Consider the following 23,971-nt stretch of genomic DNA (forward strand, 5'->3'; position numbering starts at 1 on the left):
GATATTTTTTTTCTCCCACAGGAGCACGAGCCAATCCCAGAGCAGCTCCTGGATGTGATGGAGTAAGACGTCAGAGAGGTGTGACGGATGAAGACGTCATTATCAATCAGACCTGAAAATCGCACGACTAATTATGAGTGTTATTACATGTGAAGGGTTAATAAGACGGAATCAGCTTGTCTTCATCGCTGAATTATTTGTGCAGAGACATGATGTCATGATTTTTGAACACACTGGAATGTAAAGGTCCAATCAGTGAGATAGTGAGTGAAATGATAAAGTGACCTTACTCTATGATCAGACATTCAGGAAACATGTTGAAGTGCTGACTTCTCTGACAACAATGCAGCAGACAGTATGTCCTCCTTCTAACTTTAGATTCTGCTCCTGAATGCTCAGGCGGGCCGCCTCCTAATATAATGGTAGGGAAATGGTAGGGACAGACAGCTCGCTATAATGTATAGAATTTTGAATTTAGACTGCACTACCCATTTTAAACACTAGGGGGTCAGAGTTACAAACTGGTCCTTTAAGAATAAAAGCACAAAAATGCGTTACGAGAACATCCACGAGATAATACTCCAGATCTGTGAGGGACTCTATTTTTTTAAATTTCTATGCTAATGGACAAGAATGGACCCTGAAGAAAAAAACTAAATGCTGACACTCACCATAAAATATACAAATAATATCTTTAAAATGAATGCATAAAAAATCAAAAGCAGGCGGTCTGATTTAAAGAAGAGAAAAACATAAAGCCTCAGACTCTCCTGAAGTCTCTTCTGTCTTTTATCAGTCATGATTTGAGGATTTAAAGGTCAAGAGATGTTCAGGACTTCACGTGAAATCTAAAGACTGTGAAAACAAACAAGACCTGCGCTCTTAAAGCCAGTGGAGAGGACTCTGACTGAGTGGAACATTTATGAGAAAAATTATCCTCACTTGGATTAATTCCCTCAGGAAACGTTTTCCTAAGGAGTTTATGGTCTCAATCAAGTGTTCTTCAACGAAGCATGGCGTTCATTTAGTCCATCAAGGTCACGTTTAGAGTCCACAGTACAAGAACAATTAGCTTGTTAGCTTTAATTTGTAACGATGACATCATAGGAAATGAAACCAGGTAAACATTAAAAAAATAAATAAAAAAAAAACAGGAAACTCTGTCCCAATTTATCCCTCATTATCATTCCACCGCCCACCATCACAACCACAACTGCCATCACCACCATCAACGCCCCCACATCTATTCTTTTCCTGTTCTCCCCTGGTTGCCATGGAGACAAACGGTTGTGTATAACACAATAGTAAGCTGTGTGTGTGTGTGTGTGTGTGCGTGTTGTGTGTGTGTGGGGGGGGGGGGTTGTAAAGGAGGTGGAGCGGCTTGGTTTGTGAGCCGGCTCGCTGTAGAGTGAAACATCAGCTGAGGCAACGAGTCTGCAGGATCAGAACTACTACAAAGAGGGGGAGGGGATGCATGGGGGGGGGGGGGGGAGATAAATCTACAATCAATGAAGAAGAAAAGCCCAGAACAGGAAGGAGTAAAGAGGGTTCTTTCTGAGGCTGGACGGTTTAAAGAGAAGTCTAACCCAACACATTACAAACTTTACCAGCCAATCAGATGGCCGTTTAAAAGCTCTTCCATCTTTAGAGTCTCCTTCATTAAACCCGCTGAGACACTTTATGTTCATTTGTACCAAAGTGCATCTAAAACACACAGCGTTAATGCTAAACCCTGTACGCTCAGTTTGAAGTCTCCTGACTTTAAAGGAGATCGATAATCCTCTCTTTCAGCATCAGTGATGTCACTCTGGGACACCTGTTGATTATTGTGAGGTGTGTCGCTCAAAAACCTCCTTATGGGCGCTGGTGGCGCAGTGGTTAGTGCGCGCGTCCCATGTATGGAGGCTTTAGTTCTCCGAGCGTGTGGCCCAGGTTTGAATCTGACCTGTGGCTTCTTTCCCTGACTCTATCCATTGTCCTATCTCTCCATTAAAGGCAGAAAACGCCCCAAAATTTTAAAATAAATCTTAAAAACCTCCTTATTTATCATCATATTCACCGGTTTGATTCTTGTCCAATTGCTGAATTGTACCCAGAACAAAGCAGAACATTAAAATCCAGCCTCTTGAATGTTTTTCATACAGAAATCTGAATATTTGTATTCGACTTTGCATTGCATGGGATGTCACTGGCGTAGGTTGCTGCATGACTTTGAATAATAAGCAAGAGAAGTGGAGGGGGAGATCGGTGGTACTGACAGTAGGGCGCCGAGGGCGATGGGAGGAATGGGGAGGAGGGGGAGGAGGGGGGGGGGGGGGCAAAGAGGGCAGGAAAGAGCAGCGTGGGGGAAGGAGAGTAGACAATGAATATAATGAGGAGTGGAGACAGGAATTAGATTAGAAGAACAGCACAGGAGGACGTTCAGACGAGATATGAAAACGTGGAGATGAAAACTGAGGGAGCGTAGAAAGGTGAATGGAATCAGGTTTGCAGAGGATGAAGAGCTTAGAGGAGGAGGAGCGCGGAGGTGAGAGCGCACGCATGAAAAAGCAGTTTAAGGGGAGTTAGAAGTAAAGAGGATGTGGCCAGTTGTTAGAGGGGTTTATTTAATAAAGAAAATGAATATTTATGGACTTTACAGCCCTCTATATCTAAAGAACGAGGCGCTCAGAGAGCATCATGGGAGTTTTTTTTTACTGTGCTCCAGTTTCTTGTTCAAACTCTTGTTTTCTTTGTGGTGATCAGGCTAAGCTGTGCTACACGCTCGCACAGACACTGAACTGACACATGATATTATCAGATGGCCACACGCCCCCGTAGTGTCCTAATTAAGAGCACGCGCTGCAGAGCGACGCGAGCGTGTCTCACTCAGCTGCACACACGGCTGTTTATTAGCATGTTCACTTTTCAGTTCTTAATGACGCTGTTTCCAAGCATGTCCCTCTGCTGAACTGACAGGCAGCCACACACACACACACACACACACACACACACACACACACACACACACACACTTATTAAAAGGGATTCCTCATATGGATTCCTTACTGAGGAAACATGAAGATCTAATGGATATGTCTTGTTCCAACCTGCAGCGCTGCTACAGATGAAACACTTTCCTTAGCTTTCAGTCCGTATTTCAACCGACAACTTTGAAGAAGGGTTGGTAATTTTCTAAAAGTAGCATTCCCTCAGTGCTCCGTCTGCACCCACCCCCTCCCCTCTATGCTCCCTCTAAAGCCACGCCCCCTCACTTACATGCACGAGCGCCGTTGCTCCTGAAGTGTAGCTCAGCTCATCTCTTGCATTGTGTAGAAACTACGTCGTCTCATGTCTCATTCAGCGGTCAGTAAACTCTCAGTATAAACTCCGTCATCGGTGACGCGCTTTGAGTGTGAGCTAGAGCACGCAAGAGGTAGAGAGCGAGCAGGGAGACAGGGAGGCGCCTGATTGGTTCATCAGATTGGTACCTCGTGGCAGACATTGGTTGAAGTTTTTACAGGATTACAAACTGCTACAGGTGACAGATTTTTATTCCTTTTTCAGAGAACATGAGTTATTAATTTCTGTCAGGACCTAAAGACAATTTCAACCAAAATCTTAAAAAGTGGATCTGGAGGAAATTACCAACCCTGCCTTTAATTGAAAGTTTGTTAAATATAACCTATATATATTTTTAAACCCAACAGAACACAACCACACAAGGATTCAAAAACAAAGCAAGGCAGTTCAAATTAAGAAACATGTATTGAATCAAAAATATCCCAGAGGCAATCAACAAAAGGTGTCCGTTTCCAGTAGAAAAGTGCAGTGTCTTTTCACAGTTCAAAAAATCGTATCAACAAAAAATATCCCTCTAATTCAGTCCAAAAACAGGGTTCACTTCAGTTCAACAACACACACAAAAAATCAAGAGTGGGCCCTCTTGTCCGTCTCTAACTCTTTGACCTCCAGTTTCAGCACCAAACTTTTCCACCGAGTGAGCCCTCCCTAGATCAACAGATCTTTGGCCACAGACAACACAAGGGATTTTTCTGCGACTTGTCGGAGTTACCTCCTGAACCTGGGCGATCCTCTTGCATCCTCCGATACAGACAATCATCCCGTTGACAGTCCAAAGAGGAAGGCACGACACAAAATATGACGCTCAATCTCCGATTAACACACCATTCTTGGAAAACCGCCATCTTCTTTTGGTTCACTGCTTTTAATAACAAAGCAGCTTCAATCCAGAGAGCTCGTTACAGGGCGTGGAGCGAGCGGGAATTGGCACTCAGTACGGATCACCACGACGTGACCCTAACAGTGACCTCTTCTGCTGATCCTCATTTCAAAACTCGCATATAGTGTCACAATGCAGGATGCCCAAACTAAAAAACTAAAGGGCAAAGTTTCAGATCATGAGGTAAACGTATGTTGGGAGTAAATCCCAGGATGAGTCAGCACTAAACGTCTTGTTCTGAAAATCACGCCTTAGTTCCCCAAAATGAAATCAAGAATTTCACCAGACGGCTTCAAGTCTCTACGTAAGCCGGTGAAACCTCTTACATAGACTCTCTTCTCCCAGCACTGGAGAGCAGCCGTCTCCTGACAGCCCTGCAGCGTCCTGCCCCCTGAAGGCTTCCAGAGAGCTGGCCAATCAGGAGAAAGTGGGCATGTGGGAGGGGGGGAGAAAATCAACACCCAAACTGAAGAAATGGAGAATAAAACTAAATTGTGTACACTTTTAAGAAGACTTCCAGGTGAACTGAAGTCTTGGCAGTAATGTGATTAGTTCTGGTCTCGTTTCCTGGAAGGGGTTTGATGGACGAATGCCTCCTTATCTCATTTCCTGCTACTCAAGCTGCAGATATCCTACATTTCCAAGAACGCCGTCCACTCACAGAAACAGGCTCAAACTTGTTGGATTCGGCTCTCGGCTCCATGTGTAGGTGGAGAGTGCAACGGTGATAAAGATAGTAAGAGCAAGAGAGCGAGTTGTTCCACTCGAAAAACAAGTGAGAGTCCACATCATGTCTAGTGGCTGCTTGTTGTTCTGCTGTTGAGGCTTCTGTCAGGAGGAAAACTGCTGTTTGTCTCTTCCACAACAGATTTCTCTCTGAATGTTTACGGGAGATGCTGGAGCCGAGTGTTGGCTGCTGAAAGCGTCCCTCCGCCCGTCACTCTGAGGGAGTGAAGCCACATCCTGTTACTGTTAATATTCTGCTTCCAAAAAAGACATGTTGCTGTACTGAAATATCTCTCAGGGCCGGGCAATTATTCAACAGTTGCTCTTTTTTTGTGCAGAAATGAGGAGATTATGATGTTGATATCATGATCGTGTTACATAAAATACTGGCGTCCACATTTTTTATTTCAAGCTAAATTTGATAAAATACCAACAAAGACTTCGACTGTAGTCCTCCTGAAGAAATTTGTTTCATACCAGTGGAGTACAGCTTATTTAAAGCAGCATTCATCAGATGGTACATTAATGGTACATCTACATTAAAGGTCACATATTTCCTCCTCTTCAACCAGTGCAAATAAGTCTCAGAGCTCCTCAAAACATGCGTGTGAAGTTCCTTGTTCTAAATCCACTCTGATCCTGTATTTGATCATGTCTATAAACCCCTCTATTTCAGCCCTGCTCAGAACAGGCTGTTTCCTGAGCACACATTTTCTGAAAAATGGAGCAGGTAAAAGACGGAGAGGATGGACTTTTCTCATCATTGGGGGGTTTGTAGACAGACTAGAGACACAAAGTTAGAGAAACATGGTGAAGTGTATTTTACAGAATATGTGACCTTTAAAGACAGTCAATAGCTTAATCCTTCAAAATAAAACACAGACTTCTCCTAAAGTGAAGCTGCTCCATCGTCCCTTCTGGGCCTCCGTACATGTTGTGGTGGTGACTGTGTCTGCAGAGACTCTGTCCTCTGACTGGATTTTACTGTTCTGCTTTGTTCTGGTTGACTCGGGACGTTTCTGGGCGGAGCTGGTGTGTTTCCTCCAGCCAATGAGAGCGCAGCAGGTGAGTTTAGGAGTATATAACTCAGCGATTGAACGTGATTACAATAGGCAAATATGACAAATCTGGACGCAGCGAAAGAAGAGCAGTGAGGGGAAATTCTTTGATTAGCCCTGGAGGAGGGGCCCAGTTTGAATGTTTACAAACATTTTTACAGACTTCACCTTTAAGGTTGACATCCAGAGATAAACGAATCGTGAAAATAAAACTATTCTACAAAGTCAGAGTGAGATGTTGGTCCACCTCGAGCCTCCAGGAAAGCTTCATGGCTCCTCGTCAGAGAGTCTCAAAGTTTCTGATCTTTAATGCAGACACAGACAACATCTTAATAAGATATAATTCCCTTATAGGGTTGTTTGATTAGAGTCAGGGGGTTTAGTTTTTATCCTGATGACAAGTGAAGATCAGTGACCCTTTATGTCCCGTACAGAGCCTTCTACATTAGCTCTCTTTTCTCTAATTAAACACACTTCTTGGATCCAATTTATCCCATTAAACTACCATGATATCTACTTTAACGATTTAACAATGCACTGTTACTTTGAAGGTTGAAATGTTCTTTTTAATGTGCTTCTGTTTCTCTTTGTCGTGATGTTTTGGATGTCTTGTATGACCCACATAGTTGACCCTTTGTTGGCTGTCAGCTGACCGCCAATCAGAGAGCTCCCTCTCATTGCAACAGTTGCTGGGCTACTTCCTGTTAGCCAAACTTTCTCCTGTGCCGAGTCTTTTCAGTGTGTTGCGGTGAAACTGTGACCTTAGTGTTGTTACTAAACATGATTTAAATGTGCTCGGGGTGTCTGCAAGATTGACTCTAAATTTCCACATCATGATCCTGGAGTATTTTTCTTGCAGCATTCCCGGAGTGTTCTGTTCTGTATCTGACTCAAAATAAACACAAAGTCCGTAAAGTAGCTGTCATGTTCTTTGTGTTTTTCTCTGATGTACGCACGCAACTCGACTGTGCGTGCCTGTCTGTCTTGTAAACTAAGCACGCTTCATGATCACGTTGCATGTGTTGCGTTACGACGTTACAGTATGCAAAAGAGGTAACCGTGCTCAGGCCCAGTTAGTCCTGGAGCAGTGTGAGTGCACGCCAGCGGGGGATTGGGGAGGCGGGGGCAATCATGCTTAAGCACGGTACAGGAAGAAACCTCGAGCAAATCCAGACTGATGTTGAACAGACGTGCAGTGTGAACATGGTCTAAATGTTCCTTTAAATCTACAGGGAACGTTTAAGAGCACAGTATTGAGCTCTGCTCCTGCTCTGCAAGTGGAGTATGACAAAGATAAAAATAAAGCTGCACGTAACATCCATCCATCAGCTGTACCCAGATATGAGGACCAGGAGCCAATCACAGCTGTCAGCGGGTCAAAAGCAAAGGACAAGAGTTGTTTCAGTACCAATTCCACTCAATGCACCGATCACAAACTATAATCTACACGAGTCAAAACGAGCTGTAGGTTTCAGGTGAAGTTAGACTTAGCATCAGACGTTTTCCACAAATGACACTCATAAATTTGTATTTATCACACTGAAATCAGGGAGATGTCAGATCTCTGCAGATAACAAAGTCCAGGTATGGGATACTTAATCAGGAGGGAGTCAGTGACATCAGACGATGTGACTAATGTCCATCACTGACGGCTCACACCTCACCTTCACGCCACCTTTAGAGCATGACGGAGAAAACGCATGACGGAGAAAACGCAAACTCATGAAAAACATCCCCAGCCAATCAGAGGGCTCAGACTTTCCTGCTATGAGGTGACAATGCATTAGTGTACGCTAAATCAAGGCCAGCACTACAATGCTAGCATCTCATCTGAAGGCTCGCTCGCTGCCTAACGCAGCTCGCGCGCTCGCTCTATGCAGCACTCTGGCTAATGAAGCGCTGAGCGGTGGAGTGGCAGTGGGGGACAGTGGAGGACCCTGTGGGACTGCCTGCATAAGCGCCTGCCTGCATGTATGTATGTGGCTCTTTTGTAACTCAGGCGGAGGATATGAGTCAATCATTCCAGCCAGGCAGCTCTCCAAACGCTGCCGGGGTTTTTTTCTTCCCTGTGATGGATTTGCTGCTGAACGAACAGCTACACTAAACAGAGTCACCACGAGCACACAAACAGGAGAATACATGTAACACCAGCTCAAATACTTCTGCACAAAGACGCTCCAAATGTAGTCCTGCATCGGGGAGCTTTTTGATTGCATTCGGGGATTTATTATTTTGTAAAGTGGAATAAAACGAGCAAAACAAGATTCAGTGTTGAGTGCAGGAACTGTGTGAAATGTGTTGGACTGAGTTTATGGTGAAACGGACGAGACCGGAGGACCAAGGACACCTTCAAAACCTTCTGTCCCGTCCGAGTTCTTCAATACTTCCAGAGACGGTCCACAGGAAAAGTAAAATCACATCAACTGTCTCAGGTGGGTTCCACAAAACATCATTCTGTCATTGTAAACTGGGTATAACACATTTCACACAGTCTTTCTCCCAAGACCAACTAACTGACCAATCACTGGATTTGGTAAATTCCCTTTGTCCTTTGTAAATCAGTTTGGGACTTTGGGTAAAATTGTTTTAAAGCTTGTAAACTTGTTTTCCAAAATGTCGACCTTCCTCAAGCTTTGTAAAAGTGTATTACACATTACTGTACATTCTGCTACGTTAGCTTTACTTAGAAAACATTATTTACATACTCCTGAAAATGTCTGCCAGAGGAACAGAGGAAACATTCACATTTCAGAGACGGGCTGACGATGTGAACATGAGTGCTCAGGTGGAGAATCTTAGCCGTCATTACCACGCCTACTTAAACTGACTGATCTGAGAGACTTTTGCTTTATGTTCAACCATGGAGACACTCAACGTACAGGTACGGCAACACCTCTAAGACAAACCACACGCAGACCTACACAAACTGGGGCTGATTTCTAAATTGCCTTATTTATTTAGCCAAAGTGCAGTATGCAAGATCTGCAGTATGCCAAAGATACCCGGATGTAGTTCTGATTCGGGAAAAATCTAAAGTTAGACCAGTCTTCCTCTCGTACCGTTTCCCACAATGCAAAGAGGCAGGTCAGGGGGAAATCATCACAATCAGACCAAACCACACTAAGAGACCACCAGTTATCTTTGTTGATTCTCTAAATCATAAAAATCTAAATTAATCTCATCTCAGCTTTTTTCAGACTGTAAGTGTGATCTAGTGTACTATCAAGTCAGGGTGGGACTTAGTCTGCTACAGTCCTCCACTGGTTAGATGCCAAGACATTTTAAAACACCAAAGACGCACGCAGAAGCACAAACAAATGCAGAGATCAGTGCAGTCAGAGGCGCTGCTTGGGGCCTCAGTAGGGGGCCCCTGAGAGCTCACAAACTTTAAACCACAGCAGCCGCCCAAAATGTGCAAACCATGACAGTAGGAAACCTCCCTAAGGGGGCCCCTTCTGATCGTTGCCTTGCTAAGCGTTGTGTGCATTATCGCTGTGAAAACCAAAGTTTGTCAATGAAAGTCAACAAAGGAAAATGTAACAGGAAGAAAGAGGAAGTGGAGTAAGAGATGGGACACGGGCAGACATAATGGGCCCCCCAAATATGTCTAGCCTGGGGCCCCGACAGACTCTAGAAACGCCACTGAGTGCAGGGACAGAGCAACAACTCCTTCGTTCTGTCAGGTAAAATCACTGTGTGTCTATGGAGGCTCTGAAGAGAACGATGTGACGGCTGTTTCTGGTTGTAAAACAGGAAGTCGCCTCAACAACAAATGAGGTCTCTCTCTGTAGGGATGCTTTCTGTAATGTTGTCACCAATTAGAACAACAATGTGAAACTATCGGGGACTAAAACAACCACTTTAAGTGGATGCTGCAGACATGAAAGGCCCGCTCTGTGGCTGAGAGCTCGGGCAAACTTTAAAAAAATGATTCTACCTTTTCTAAATGTGTTCTTAATGAACGCTTCCCTTCAAAGGAAGCGGTTTAAACTCGCTTACTGTAAAGAAAAACCTTTCAGAAAGACTTTCATAAACTCCCCAACGTGCAGCTGGAGCGTGTTTTCCTTTTTTTGTCTTAAAGTTGACACACTGATTTTTGCAGAAAATGTGTAAACTTTTTTTTCCATCCAAGGCATCGACTGAAGGACGAGAAGTGAAACGACTAAATGGAAGCTGTCGAGGATGCTCGCTCCTGGTTCTCCTTTTTTTCTTTTTTTTTCCCAAACACTTTAACTGAAACAAATGTAATGTTGGCCGGAAAGACATCCCACATTCCCTGGTTCCAGCTGACCTTGACCATTTTGCACTGTTTCCATGGCAACAAATGAGATGAAGAAAGGGTGCTGCTACTATAAATGTTTTCCCTACGCTGACAGCTGACATCAATCATCTCTAATCGAGTATACATCCAAACCGCACTGAACTGAACAGGAGTGTTTATTTAATTTAATTATTTTTTTGACTCTACCTGAAAAGGACTCTGGCTGTTGTAGTTCTTCACTTCCTTGTCGGCTCCTCGTACAAGCAGCACTCGGGCACAGTTATCCTGAGGAAGGAAGAGAGTGAAAAAAATATGAAAATAAAGCTTTGGAAGAAAAATGTCTCAAACAAGGCAAGGCTGCAATCCTTTAATTCTCCTACTTTGTTGAGGGGAAAACACTGATTAAGGCTCCCACTGACATTAGCAGAATTTCCCAAGAAGCAAAAAAAAAAAAGTCAGCAGAGCAGGAAGAGATCTAAACATCCCTGCAACTGAGAGAGAAAGAAGAAGAAGAAGAAGAAGAAGCATCTACTACCTATAAGAGAAATGGAGCTCCTGTGGCTGGTAAGTGTGGATCTGTTGCTCCACTCAAAGAGAAAGAGGGAGTGAGGGCGAGAGAGATAGATGGAGAGAGACAGAGAGAGAGAAGAACAGAGAGCTGGAGAGTGCTGAGGGGTTTGAATCTGCTGCACAGATCGCCCACAAAGTGCTCAACCACGCATGTACTGTGCACACACACATGAATAAAAATACTTTTTTTAGATCCACAATAAGCTATTGAGAGTTGAGAAATCGCTCCACACAGAAACAGGAACACAAGCAGAATGTGTGCAGAGCTGCGAGCGCCACAAACAGCCCTGTGATTAGACGTTTAACAGCTGGTTGTAAGACGTGCTCGAGCGGCTTATTTTTTTTTACTCCAGCGCGTGTTGTGTCTTCTTCAGCGTTTAAGCTACATTTAAAAATGGAAATGTGTGACATACATCAGAGCTGTGAAATTAAAGCAGAGGGCTTTCTAGCTTTGAGGACATAATTATAGAAGCAGAGCGCTAAAAAGGGAAACAGGGACTGGAGGGACTGGAGGGATGAAACGCAACATCAGAAAAAAAAAGAAAGTCAAATCAGGATAATCGAGGAACGTGCAGCTCGGACAACATGGAAACTTTGGCTCCAAATGGATTTTTCTTGTGCTTTTCATGTTGAGTTAGAGAGAGTAGATCACTGATGGGGAAAGAGGAGGATTCTCACTCACACACACACACACACACACACGCACACACACACACACACACACACACACACACACACACACACACACACACACACACACACACACACACACACACACACACACACACACACACACACACACACACACACTCGCCAAAAGTTTTTGACATTTTTATGCAAGGCTCTGCTCTGGAGTCTGCTTCTGTAAAGGCGGGGGTGGGGGGGTGGGGGGGGGACTCACACATATTCATGACGTCTACAGTAAAGCGACCTCAGAGGAGTAACCCAGGTAACACGTGCCCGCTCTGTTTCACACATGCAGCCATCATTATCTTCTTAAAGGCTTCAGATACAACCTGCAGACCTTCTCTATTCTCCTCTTTAACAGAATCAGAGCTGAGATGTTTTTTAAAATGTGATTAATCAGATTTTTTATTGCATGATTTCGATTCTGTTATTTTGCATTTCAAAACAGTTTTTGTGGCTTTGTATTTTAATTATTGAACTGTACTGTTTAGGGTACTTAAAGACAGGCTGAGAGCAGAAGCTGAGGCGGGTTTTAAACCTCCTGACAAACCGTTACACCGTGTCCACCTGTCAATCATGTCAGCTACATGCCTTATTGTGAATAACTCTCATCCTTCATCAAATCAAAACTGATGAGTCATGGGGCGCTGGTGGCGCAGTGGTTGGTGCGCACGCCCCATGTATGGAGGCTGTCATCTCAAGCGGGTGGCCCGGGTTCACATTCCACCTGTGGCTTCTTTCCCACATGTCATTCCCCACTCTCCCTCCCTGATTTCCGACTCTATCCACTGTTCTATCTCTCCATTAAAGGCATTAAAAGCCCCCCCCCCCCCCCCAAAAAAAGATGAGTCATCAAAACATTCACACCCCGTACAGTGTGTGCCGATCGAGGCATGAGCTAATCAGACCTGTTTGGTTTTTTGAACCAGGCTGTAAACATGTTAATCTCTGCTGTAAAAACAGGCTTTTTAGAATGGGTGTGTATGTGACTTCCTGTGCTTCTGCAGCTCAGCCTCTAGTGGACACTCGAGAAACTGCAGGATTGGCTTTATTTTTCAACAAAGGAGGTTGCAGCGTGACACAAACCTGCTTTTATTTTGAAATAAACTATAATGAACTTTCGGTAGATCAAAAGTAACAACATTAACTTAACTGCAGAAAAAGGAACTCGTTACGCAAGGAAAAGTGAAATAGGACTGAACAAAAGGTAAATGTTTGATGTCATAAGGTGTATAAAAATGTATTTTAAAAATCAAAGGAGCAATTTGTATCTCTGACACCTAGTGTTTAAAATGGGTACTGCAGTCTAAATTCAGCACATCATAGAAAGCTGTTCCCCCCCCCTCCTCTCTAGAGTCGATGCTCATACAGGTCACCATCTGGTGGACACTGAAGCTTCAGTGTTTATCCAGCTCTGCATCGGTCTGTAAACCTTTCTGTGTTCTAACCTCTCTCCATTTTTTCAAAATCATCTCCAATATTGATCCTAGTTTGAGCACGTTTCTGCTCGTGGAGCTTATTAGAAACATGCAGAGGCTTTTTAGGTCGGGTACAATCACTTCTATCTGAACCACTTCTCTTGCCCGCTTCCATCGTTGCAACACCTGTTGACCTGATAACTGCTCTCATATCTGGGAAACCGAGGGGCGTCCAAAATGGCCGTGTGGGGGTGCCTTAAAACCGCCTACCTTCTCTGGTCCAAACAAATCCAGAGCATTCAGGACCAGAATCTAAAGTTAGAAGGAGGACATACTGGCTGCTGCATTGTTGTCAGAGAAGCACTTCAACATAGCATGTTTCCTTAATGTCTGATCATATAGTAAGCTCACTTTATCATTTCACTCACTACACATCTCACTGATTTGACCTTTAAGATCAAAGTTTTCAGATGCAAATAGTAAACTTGCAGCTGAGAGCTTCAAGCATGCCAGTGAAATCAGGAAGTAATGAGAAAATGTTTTTGTTTCCTCCTGTGATTAATTTTTTAATGATAAGCAACAAATTGCAGCTTCACGCTTTAAGAATCAAACCTTCCCCACAGACATGATCCTCTCTGTAACCAACACAATGCCGGTGTTAAGATCAGCTCGTGAAGGTCAAACATGCTTCTGCAGGAAGAGAATAATCTTTCTTCAGTGGAAGTCAATTTCTCTTTTGATGTATAATCATCAGCGGGCTGCTGTAGATTGGATGCTGTGTTCCTCTGCTTAACTGACCACGCTCACAGTGCGATGTGTTAAATGGTCTGAACAAACACGGGTTGAACGCTGCTGTTGACCTTTAGCCGGAGGGTTCACTGATACGCTAGATTTAAGAGCTCTCTGAGGCGGTTCATTTATTCTGTTTGTTTGACTTCAGGGATGAGGAGGAACTTATTTTATACGGTGGAAGTTGAACAAATTCCATAAAAATAAAATCTAAACCAGAAACATGTTAATTTATTTTGGTATACTTTCTGACCTCTCTACCCCTGTAGCTTCTCGAGTCCCGTCGATGGCGGTCTCCATGTTGGAAATGCTGTCTCAGCCTAGCTTTCAGTCAACCTAACAACAGGCTGAGAGTTGGAGCTGAGGCGGGTTTTAAAGGGGACATATTCTGAAAAATCCACTTCTACAGTGTTTCTAACATTTTATTTGGGTAAACTGAGTTTCTACAGACCCACAAAATGGGGACGGCTGATCGTTATCGTGTTTGAAACGGGACAGATGGGGGAGGCAGAGATTTTGCAAGTCGACAGGAAGCGAGATAGAAGCAATCTGATAAAGCTGATGGCCCCAACACAAGTCTTACAACACAGAGATAAATGCTCCGTTTCAAATGTGCTCTCCTTGTGATGTCACAGTGGGATTCTGGTAATTGGGATTCTACCCTCTCCTCCCCTGATATCTCCACCCATGGACTCCACCCCCAGCCTAGAACAAAACTTTTGAGCAGGTCGGCCATTTTTATTCTTGTAAGCGAAGGAGTAATGTCTACCGGGAAAACTCAGGGGGGGGTCATTGCATTTAAAGAGACACACACTCCAAAACGGAGCGTTCTGAGAGAGCTGGTTTATACAGGGTCACAAACCCCCTCTGGTGCTTCATTCATGTTACAGCACAGATGTTTCATTTAGACCACAGGGGACTGTTTGAAAAGGTGGAGAAGGGGGATAATATGTCCTCTTTAAGCCTCCTGACAAACCGTTACACCGCTAAATATTGAGGCTTTAAGTACAATCTATAAATACAGTATATAAATGCAGCGATTACTCAAGGCTCCTTAAAGACACAGTAACTTATTTCACGTCTTTGTTTCCATTAAGGGTTAGACAGCGACTTTGTTTGGTTTTACACCTGGGAATACTCAGCACAAGAGCATCGAGCACATGAGCGTGATAAATAACATACAAGGACGATCGCAAATAATTCATCCCATGGGGGAACAGAGCAAACACCCTGCAGGCTGTGTACTAACAGAAAAGAAATGCATGAGGTGGGTTCAACAGAAGAAACAGAAGAAACAGCAGGAAGCACACAGCAGCATCAAGGGGCTGGAAAATAAAGAGGAGGCAAACTGCAGTTCCTCCAGTGTCCACTAGAGTCTGTCTCCTGCTGTGAGTCAGTCCCCATAGAGCCCCATGTTAAAATGTCCAACTTTACAGCTGCAGTTCCTCCAGTGTCCACTAGAGGCTGCGGTTGAAAGCGAGTCAGTCCCCATAGAGCCCCATGTCCAACTTAACAGCAGAAATAAAAATGATTAATACCTGATACAAAAACAGTTACAGTCTCTAGAGCTCATTGTTCAGCTGTTCAACTGTTCAGGCTGTTTTTCTTATACAACTCACCTGAATACATGCCAAAAGAATCTTTTTTTGTTTTATGATGTTTATTGTTCGATTCGACCACCCATGAAGTTAGCAGGAGACGGGTTGCATCCATCATGAGTGTGCGTAGTTAACATTAAGTATGTCTCCATCTTAATCCTCACATTGTGCATGTTTTAGTTTCACTTCATGTGGTGCTAACAGAACAATATTTTGCTTCACACACTTGACAGAATTGGCCTGACCCCCTCAAAAAAAAGGCCAAAACAGTAGTGGTGTGTGCTCTGATTCATATCATAAACACACACATGAACACAAACATCTGCAGTCATCAAGTAAACCCCCCCCACACCCTCCCCCCTCCCTCCCAACCCTCCCCCTCACCTGGTTGTAGAGGGCACAGATGTGAAGAGCGGTGTTTCCCGAGGCGTTCTGGGCGCTCATGTCTGCTCCGTAGAACAGCAGATGCTCCAGGTGCTGCACATGGCCGTGACGGCAAGCCTGCACACACACACACACACACACACACACACACACACACACACACACACACACACACACACACACACACACACACACACACACACACACACACACACACACACACACACACACACACACACACACACACACACACACACACAGAAGAAGTGCACTGTCATATTCAGCCTTTACTGTAATACTACGTAGGCTTATAGTAGTTGCAGTAACAGGCCTTCAACACTAGATGTCAGTGTGCTGCAAAGGAGATAAAATCAACACGGGAAGCAGCTGTAGCCTCAGTTTGAACTCTGTTATTAAAAGATGAGGGATGAATGAGTGTGTGCAGAGTGATGGAGGGATGAATGAGTGTGTGTAGAGTGATGAAGGGATGAATGAGTGTGTGTAGAGTGATGGAGGGATGAATGAGTGTGTGCAGAGTGATGAGGGATGAATGAGTGTGTGCAGAGTGATGAGGGATGAATGAGTGTGTGTAGAGTGATGAAGGGATGAATGAGTGTGTGTAGAGTGATGGAGGGATGAATGAGTGTGTGCAGAGTGATGGAGGGATGGAGGGATGAATGAGTGTGTGCAGAGTGATGGAGGGATGAATAAGTGTGTGCAGAGTGATGGAGGGATGGAGGGATGAATGAGTGTGTGTAGAGTGATGGAGGGATGAATGAGTGTGTGTAGAGTGATGGAGGGATGAATGAGTGTGTGTAGAGTGATGAAGGGATGAATGAGTGTGTGTAGAGTGATGGAGGGATGAATGAGTGTGTGCAGAGTGATGAGGGATGAATGAGTGTGTGTAGAGTGATGAAGGGATGAATGAGTGTGTGTAGAGTGATGGAGGGATGAATGAGTGTGTGCAGAGTGATGGAGGGATGGAGGGATGAATGAGTGTGTGCAGAGTGATGGAGGGATGAATAAGTGTGTGCAGAGTGATGGAGGGATGAATGAGTGTGTGCAGAGTGATGGAGGGATGAATGAGTGTGTGCAGAGTGATGGAGGGATGAATGAGTGTGTGCAGAGTGATGGAGGGATGGAGGGATGAATGAGTGTGTGTAGAGTGATGGAGGGATGAATGAGTGTGTGCAGAGTGATGGAGGGATGAATGAGTATGTGTAGAGTTATGGAGGGATGAATGAGTGTGTGCAGAGTGATGGAGGGATGAATGAGTGTGTGCAGAGTGATGAAGGGATGAATGAGTGTGTGCAGAGTGATGGAGGGATGAATGAGTGTGTGCAGAGTGATGGAGGGATGAATGAGTGTGTGCAGAGTGATGGAGGGATGAATGAGTGTGTGCAGAGTGATGGAGGGATGAATGAGTGTGTGCAGAGTGATGAAGGGATGAATGAGTGTGTGCAGAGTGATGGAGGGATGAATGAGTGTGTGCAGAGTGATGGAGGGATGAATGAGTGTGTGTAGAGTGATGGAGGGATGGAGGGATGAATGAGTGTGTGCAGAGTGATGGAGGGATGAATGAGTGTGTGTAGAGTGATGGAGGGATGAATGAGTGTGTGTAGAGTGATGGAGGGATGGAGGGATGAATGAGTGTGTGCAGAGTGATGGAGGGATGAATGAGTGTGTGTAGAGTGATGGAGGTATGAATGAGTGTGTGCAGAGTGATGGAGGGATGAATGAGTGTGTGCAGAGTGATGGAGGGATGAATGAGTGTGTGCAGAGTGATGGAGGGATGAATGAGTGTGTGTAGAGTTATGGAGGGATGGAGGGATGAATGAGTGTGTGCAGAGTGATGGAGGGATGAATGAGTGTGTGTAGAGTGATGGAGGGATGAATGAGTGTGTGTAGAGTGATGGAGGGATGAATGAGTGTGTGCAGAGTGATGGAGGGATGAATGAGTGTGTGCAGAGTGATGGAGGGATGAATGAGTGTGTGCAGAGTGATGGAGGGATGAATGAGTGTGTGCAGAGTGATGGAGGGATGAATGAGTGTGTGTAGAGTGATGGAGGGATGAATGAGTGTGTGCAGAGTGATGAAGGGATGAATGAGTGTGTGCAGAGTGATGAAGGGATGAATGAGTATGTGTAGAGTGATGAAGGGATGAATGAGTGTGTGTAGAGTGATGGAGGGATGAATGAGTGTGTGCAGAGTGATGGAGGGATGAATGAGTGTGTGTAGAGTGATGGAGGGATGAATGAGTGTGTGCAGAGTGATGGAGGGATGAATGAGTGTGTGCAGAGTGATGGAGGGATGAATGAGTGTGTGCAGAGTGATGAAGGGATGAATGAGTGTGTGCAGAGTGATGGAGGGATGAATGAGTGTGTGCAGAGTGATGGAGGGATGAATGAGTGTGTGTAGAGTGATGGAGGGATGAATGAGTGTGTGCAGAGTGATGGAGGGATTAATGAGTGTGTGCAGAGTGATGGAGGGATGAATGAGTGTGTGTAGAGTGATGGAGGGATGAATGAGTGTGTGTAGAGTGATGGAGGGATGAATGAGTGTGTGCAGAGTGATGGAGGGATGAATGAGTGTGTGCAGAGTGATGGAGGGATGAATGAGTGTGTGCAGAGTGATGAAGGGATGAATGAGTGTGTGCAGAGTGATGGAGGGATGAATGAGTGTGTGTAGAGTGATGGAGGGATGAATGAGTGTGTGTAGAGTGATGGAGGGATGAATGAGTGTGTGCAGAGTGATGGAGGGATGAATGAGTGTGTGCAGAGTGATGGAGGGATGAATGAGTGTGTGCAGAGTGATGAAGGGATGAATGAGTGTGTGCAGAGTGATGGAGGGATGAATGAGTGTGTGCAGAGTGATGGAGGGATGAATGAGTGTGTGCAGAGTGATGAAGGGATGAATGAGTGTGTGCAGAGTGATGGAGGGATGAATGAGTGTGTGCAGAGTGATGGAGGGATGAATGAGTGTGTGCAGAGTGATGGAGGGATTAATGAGTGTGTGCAGGGTGATGGAGGGATGAATGAGTGTGTGCAGAGTGATGGAGGGATGAATGAGTGTGTGCAGGGTGATGGAGGGATGAATGAGTGTGTGTAGAGTGATGGAGGGATGAATGAGTGTGTGCAGAGTGATGGAGGGATGACAGAAATGCTCTCAGTAGAAACCAGTGCTTCATTATCTGCTGTAAAAATTCCTCAGCATGCAGAGAGGAGAAACAGGGAATCGAACCGCTGATCGATTCTCAGGCAAGCTGCTTTGCCTCCGAGCCACAGCCGCTCGAATTATGGAAAATAATATTTACACAAGCAGAGACAAACATCAGGCTGAACGTGTCAGGACGCTCGATTTATCTCGACTTTCAGGATCTGTTTTGAGGTTGCATGTTTCTCCCCTCTGCAAAGATAGATCATCGTATTCAGAGGTGAAAGGTCAGAACTTTTCTCCATTTTTATCTGCCTCGTCTCTCAACAGAAATAATAATTTTTCAACCTATCAGATTTGTTTACATCGCAGACGTTACAAAACATGTGACAGAAGCAAGAAACAGAACAAAACACGTTCAAAATACTTTTTTCTTAGCGCTCCCCCGACTCACTTTTTAAGGTTCAAGGTTCAAGGTTTCTTTATTGGTACCTAAAAAGGCAGACAGGAGATTCAGCGTTGCAAAGATACATTAAAGCTGGTTGACGTGAAAGTCAGCTTGTCAAATGTTCCTATTTCTCAAACTTAATTTATTCCCTCAGTAAACAGTTTCCTCATAAGTTTAAAGTCTCAATCTGTAGTTTTAAGTCTTCTTCATCATATCATGATGTTCGTTTAGTTAATCATGGTCCCATGTAGAGACATAGGGCCAGATTTACTAAGCTCACTATTAAAGAGTACTAAATTGCGTGTTCACTCCAAAAGTTTGCACGTTTGGTTGGTGGGCGTTTTGCGGGTGATCTACACACAAGAAAATGTGCGTGAATGACACCAGGTGCAAACCTTGTGGAGGCGGTACTATTTAAGTTGGGTTTTTGCATGTTCTAGTGGTTTACATCACGGAGAGTTTGGACAGAAAGCAGGACGACTGCAAGCGCAAAATAGGTCTTCGTGGGAGAGGCAAATAAACGCACAATACTTTCGAGTTACAGCAGATAAATCTGAATATTACAAAGAAATATTTTGGGTATAAGAAAACCTCGGCATTAAACAGGGCCTCTCTTTTCTTCCCTTAATCTTAAGAATGAAGTGTCATACATTGCACAGGAGGTGCGAGCTGTGTCCTCTGTGGCACTGGCGCTCTACACTCGGGCCGTTGTTGCGCACCAGACAGCTGGCCAGCGCTGTGTCTGATCGGACATAAATGCCCTGGAAAAAGGTATCGAAGACGGGGGTACAAACAGTGGTGAGGTCCCCCAATCCAAGCAGCAGCGGGCTTTAGAGGGAGGTGACGAGCACATTATGGAGAGGAGCGCACCGGAGGGGGCGAGCTGGGGGAGAGCAGCCCGAGAAAAAGGAAATCCTCAGTTTAAAATGTAATGTTGGCAAAAAGAGGGAAATAGGAAGGCATAAATGTCAATGTTGAAATTCTTTTGAATGCAGAGGCTGTGAATGTTCAGTTTTGTTTGGCTGTAGGCTATGAAAACAATAGCCTGTAGTTTAATCATTGTGTTTCTCTTCCTTAACGATTAGAATATTGAATCAAATAAAAAAATAAATGCATGCCATTCATTTTCCTGTCATTTGAAACATGTAAACACGTGGGGAAAACGTGATCTTTATGCCTTCTTTTGTTGTGCCCATGTCTCCTCCTAACTACAATAACTGCAGCCTGTTGTGCGTAACGCTGTGCTCCTGGATTAGCACGTTCCTTTCAAAGGTGTTAAATTCAGACACCGTCACAATCACTGCAGTTTTTGTCAGGCTTGGTAAATCGCAACGCGTGTACTAACTTAACTTGTTTGCATTTTCTCCTCCCAATATTTAGCACGTTAGGGCTGTTTTTTAAACTGGTGTTGGGTGAGAGGATGCCATGAATGAATGAAGACAACCTTGAACTGTGAACCAGCAGCAGCTGCCGCTCTGCAGCTCGGAGTGCCGCCTGACAGCTGATTGTTATCGTGTCTGAAACGGGACAGATGGGGGAGGCAGAGATTTTGCAAGTCGACAGGAAGCGAGATATAAGCAATCTGATAAAGCTGATGGCCCTAACACACACTCATATGCACACGCATACACACAGCACTCGTACTTTGTCACTGCTGCAGGGTGTCTCTCCTTAAACGACTTTATCTTCTCCAACAGGAAACAGCTGCCAAGTTGCCCACAGCCGGGAGAGGCGTGTGTGAGCCTGTGTGTGCTTTAGTAATGCTTTCACAATACAAGCTGTTCCATACAACACACAGCCAAAAAACCCCTCTGAGCTGATGTCTGTGCACCTGGTGGGTCTGTGTTTCATATGTGTGTGTGCGTGTGTGTGTGTTTACCTGGTGAACCTCGTGCCAGCCGTTCTCGTCCTGGCAGCAGACGAAGGCGTGGTGGTTGAGGAGGAGCTCGCAGCAGCCGGGGTCTCCCCCCACCACCACGCAGTGATACAGGGGAGTCAGGCCGCGGCTGTCCTTGTAGTCTGGAGAAGCGCCCAGCTCCAGCAGAGTCTGGAAACAGTCAAACAGGGGACAGATCGTTTATGGGTCGTCAAGCTTGGAGCCATTATGGATGATGAAGGTGGATTGACAAGCTTTTCCTCAAACCCCTGACAATGAAGGGAACAGAAACTAAGATGATGTGACACAAATCTGCTCGATATAAGTGACTCCACCAACGGTGTCATTTTCTTTCTGGACAGGCTCAAATCACTTCTCTCAGTATTACCTGAAGAGGTCTGTGTGATGTGATCCCAGAAGCCACAAACAGCCATCATGTCACTCCTGTCTATTTGTCCTGTACAACATCAGGAAGATCAGACCTTACCTGTCAGAGCTGCACAGCTCCTGGTACAGGCTCGTGATATCACACATCGACTATTGCAGCTCCTTACAGGCAGGTCTTCCTACATGAACTATCAAACCCCTGCAGATGATCCAAGACGCAGCAGCACCACTGGTCATCAACCTCCCCAAAAGAGCACATGTCACTCCGCTGTTCATCTCCCTCCTCTGGCTCCCAGTTACTGCTCGCATCAAATGTAAAACTCTGCTGCTCGCTTACAAAACTTACTACACTCCCTCCCGCCCACTACGCTCTGCCAATGAAAGGCGTCTGATCCAACCTTCACAAAAGGGTCCTAAGTCTCTGACTACACTCTTCTCCTCTGTCGCCCCCCGGTGATGGAACGAACTACCAAACTCCATTCGCTCTGCAGAGTCCCTTTGAACCTTTAAGAAAAAGCTAAAGACCCAGCTCTTTGTGAACACCTAAGACCTTCATGATGATGATGACAATATTTGGGATGGTTTTGATGCTGATTAGAACTCTCAAGAACAGCTGTCGATGTTGTGCTCTTCCTCTGGTCACTTCCTGTCAGCACCTCTGCTCACTTCCTGTCAGCACCTGTGTGTCCGATCAGACTTAAAGCTGTTTGTTCTCACTTCCTGACGTTGTCTCCTCTCTACATCCTTGCTTATGATGTTCTTACTCTGATGTTCGTCGCTTTGGAAAAAAATTGTCTGATAAATATTTTGTAGAATTGTCTATCTCTTTAGGGATCCTTTCTGTAAAGTTTTCAGACACTCAAAGTTACAATCTGAGTCCATCAGTGACGGGAGAACTACTTTTAGAGGATGCAAAAGGATCATGTTGCAGCCATGACGTCATGTGTCACGGCTGCAAGCTGAAGCATCTCCGACCTAGCAGTCATTAAAAAGGGTTCAAGACGAATAATACCAGAATGACCCATTAGTTCCAATGTGTTCATTGTTCCTCTGTGAATGAATCCTCCTCATTATCATAATAATCACTTCCCTTTAGCTCTTTTTAAAACACACATTACCAGCTCCTTTAATGCACATCAAAGACAAAGTCCAACTGATTAAAATATCAAAGATGTTAAAAATGAAAAGGATAACTGGAGATAAAGAGACATTATTAAAGTGCATGCTTGTAAAGGTGAACTGTCAGATGGATTCAGGGGATGAAAAAGGGTTTTCTTGACTCAGCTGACAGCGTGAGTCTTGTTTCCTCTCATGTCTTCATGAGGCGTCATGTGCTGACTGACAGGTCTGCTCGCATCACACTCTGATGTTGCTTATGCTACAAAAACATTCTCAGAGTACGATCTTTGTCAGACCTGCCTCACAGCTTCAAAACTTCCAAGAAATGATCAGGTGTGCAAAGAAAAAAGAGAGAACAGAGTGAGGGGAGAGCGTGTGTTTCCTCACCATCAGAGTGACCTGGTTCTTGGAGCGTGCAGCTTTGTGCAGCGCCGTCATGCCGTCTTTGGCTCTGAAGTCCAGGTGAGCTCCTCCGTTCCTCAGCACTTTGATCATCTCCACCACGTTGTCCAGGTGAGCTGCAAACGTCAGCGGGCTCTCTGGAAAACAACAAGTGAAAGAGGAATGTTTATGTGAATGTTGTTTGTGTGCGCCAGCAGGAGAACAGAGCGCTGATCAGGATTCAAAATCATCCAGCAGCTTCTCTTTCATCGTCTTAAAAATCAGAGATCAGAGAGTCACAAGCTCAGAAATGAATAATAACTCTTTGGGCTAATACCAAGGATGTTAAGACAAAGTTTGTTTCCTTTGGTACAAACCACCCAAGAAAAGTCTGCCTGCATTTCTTTATTGTAGCATTTCCGGGCTCAGTACAGTTTGGTGTCATGATGCCGACAATTCATTCAAGACCTTGTATCTGAGGAGCCCAATCGGACTGAAAGCGGTTTGCACTTTCCTATTTTCTAGATCCTTGCTTTTGTTGTTTTTACTTTCTGATGTTCGTCGCTTTGGATAAAAGCGTCTGACAACTGACTTGTAGAATTGTAGATATCTCAGGTGTTACAAGCCGAGCAGAGGCAGTGTGGTGATGTGTGTCTGTGTGCATGCTTTGAGTGTGTGCTATATGTGTGTGGGAAGGTCCCACTGTTTGTTTACAGGTCGGCTCTCTTGAGCTATTGCACAATGTATGCAAAGTGAAACCACACACACTTGTGCCTTAATACAATGTGCATGTGTAACTCCAGACAGCAACGTTGAGAACCGCTTTGTCCCCAGACCTCCAGTTAGACCCTGGTCCCTGCAACGCAACAACACCAAGTCCCTCTAAAGGTTCTC

The 23,971-nt window shown here is 44.7% G+C and overlaps 1 protein-coding gene across 1 annotated transcript in view; it reads right to left on the minus strand.

Moving 5' to 3' along the window:
• Window positions 1-23,971, minus strand: part of shank2b (SH3 and multiple ankyrin repeat domains 2b) — a 208,477-nt gene that overhangs the window by 116,728 nt on the left and 67,778 nt on the right. The window contains exons 6-9 of the mRNA XM_065952563.1: window positions 23,084-23,235; window positions 21,194-21,361; window positions 15,714-15,830; window positions 10,475-10,552 (exon numbers count right to left, since the gene is read on the minus strand). Of these exons, the coding sequence (XP_065808635.1) occupies window positions 10,475-10,552; window positions 15,714-15,830; window positions 21,194-21,361; window positions 23,084-23,235 (515 nt within the window). The remainder of the gene's footprint in view (window positions 1-10,474; window positions 10,553-15,713; window positions 15,831-21,193; window positions 21,362-23,083; window positions 23,236-23,971) is intronic.

The sequence above is a fragment of the Labrus bergylta genome, chromosome 3 (assembly GCF_963930695.1).
Source record: "Labrus bergylta chromosome 3, fLabBer1.1, whole genome shotgun sequence".
Lineage (NCBI taxonomy): Eukaryota > Metazoa > Chordata > Actinopteri > Labriformes > Labridae > Labrus > Labrus bergylta.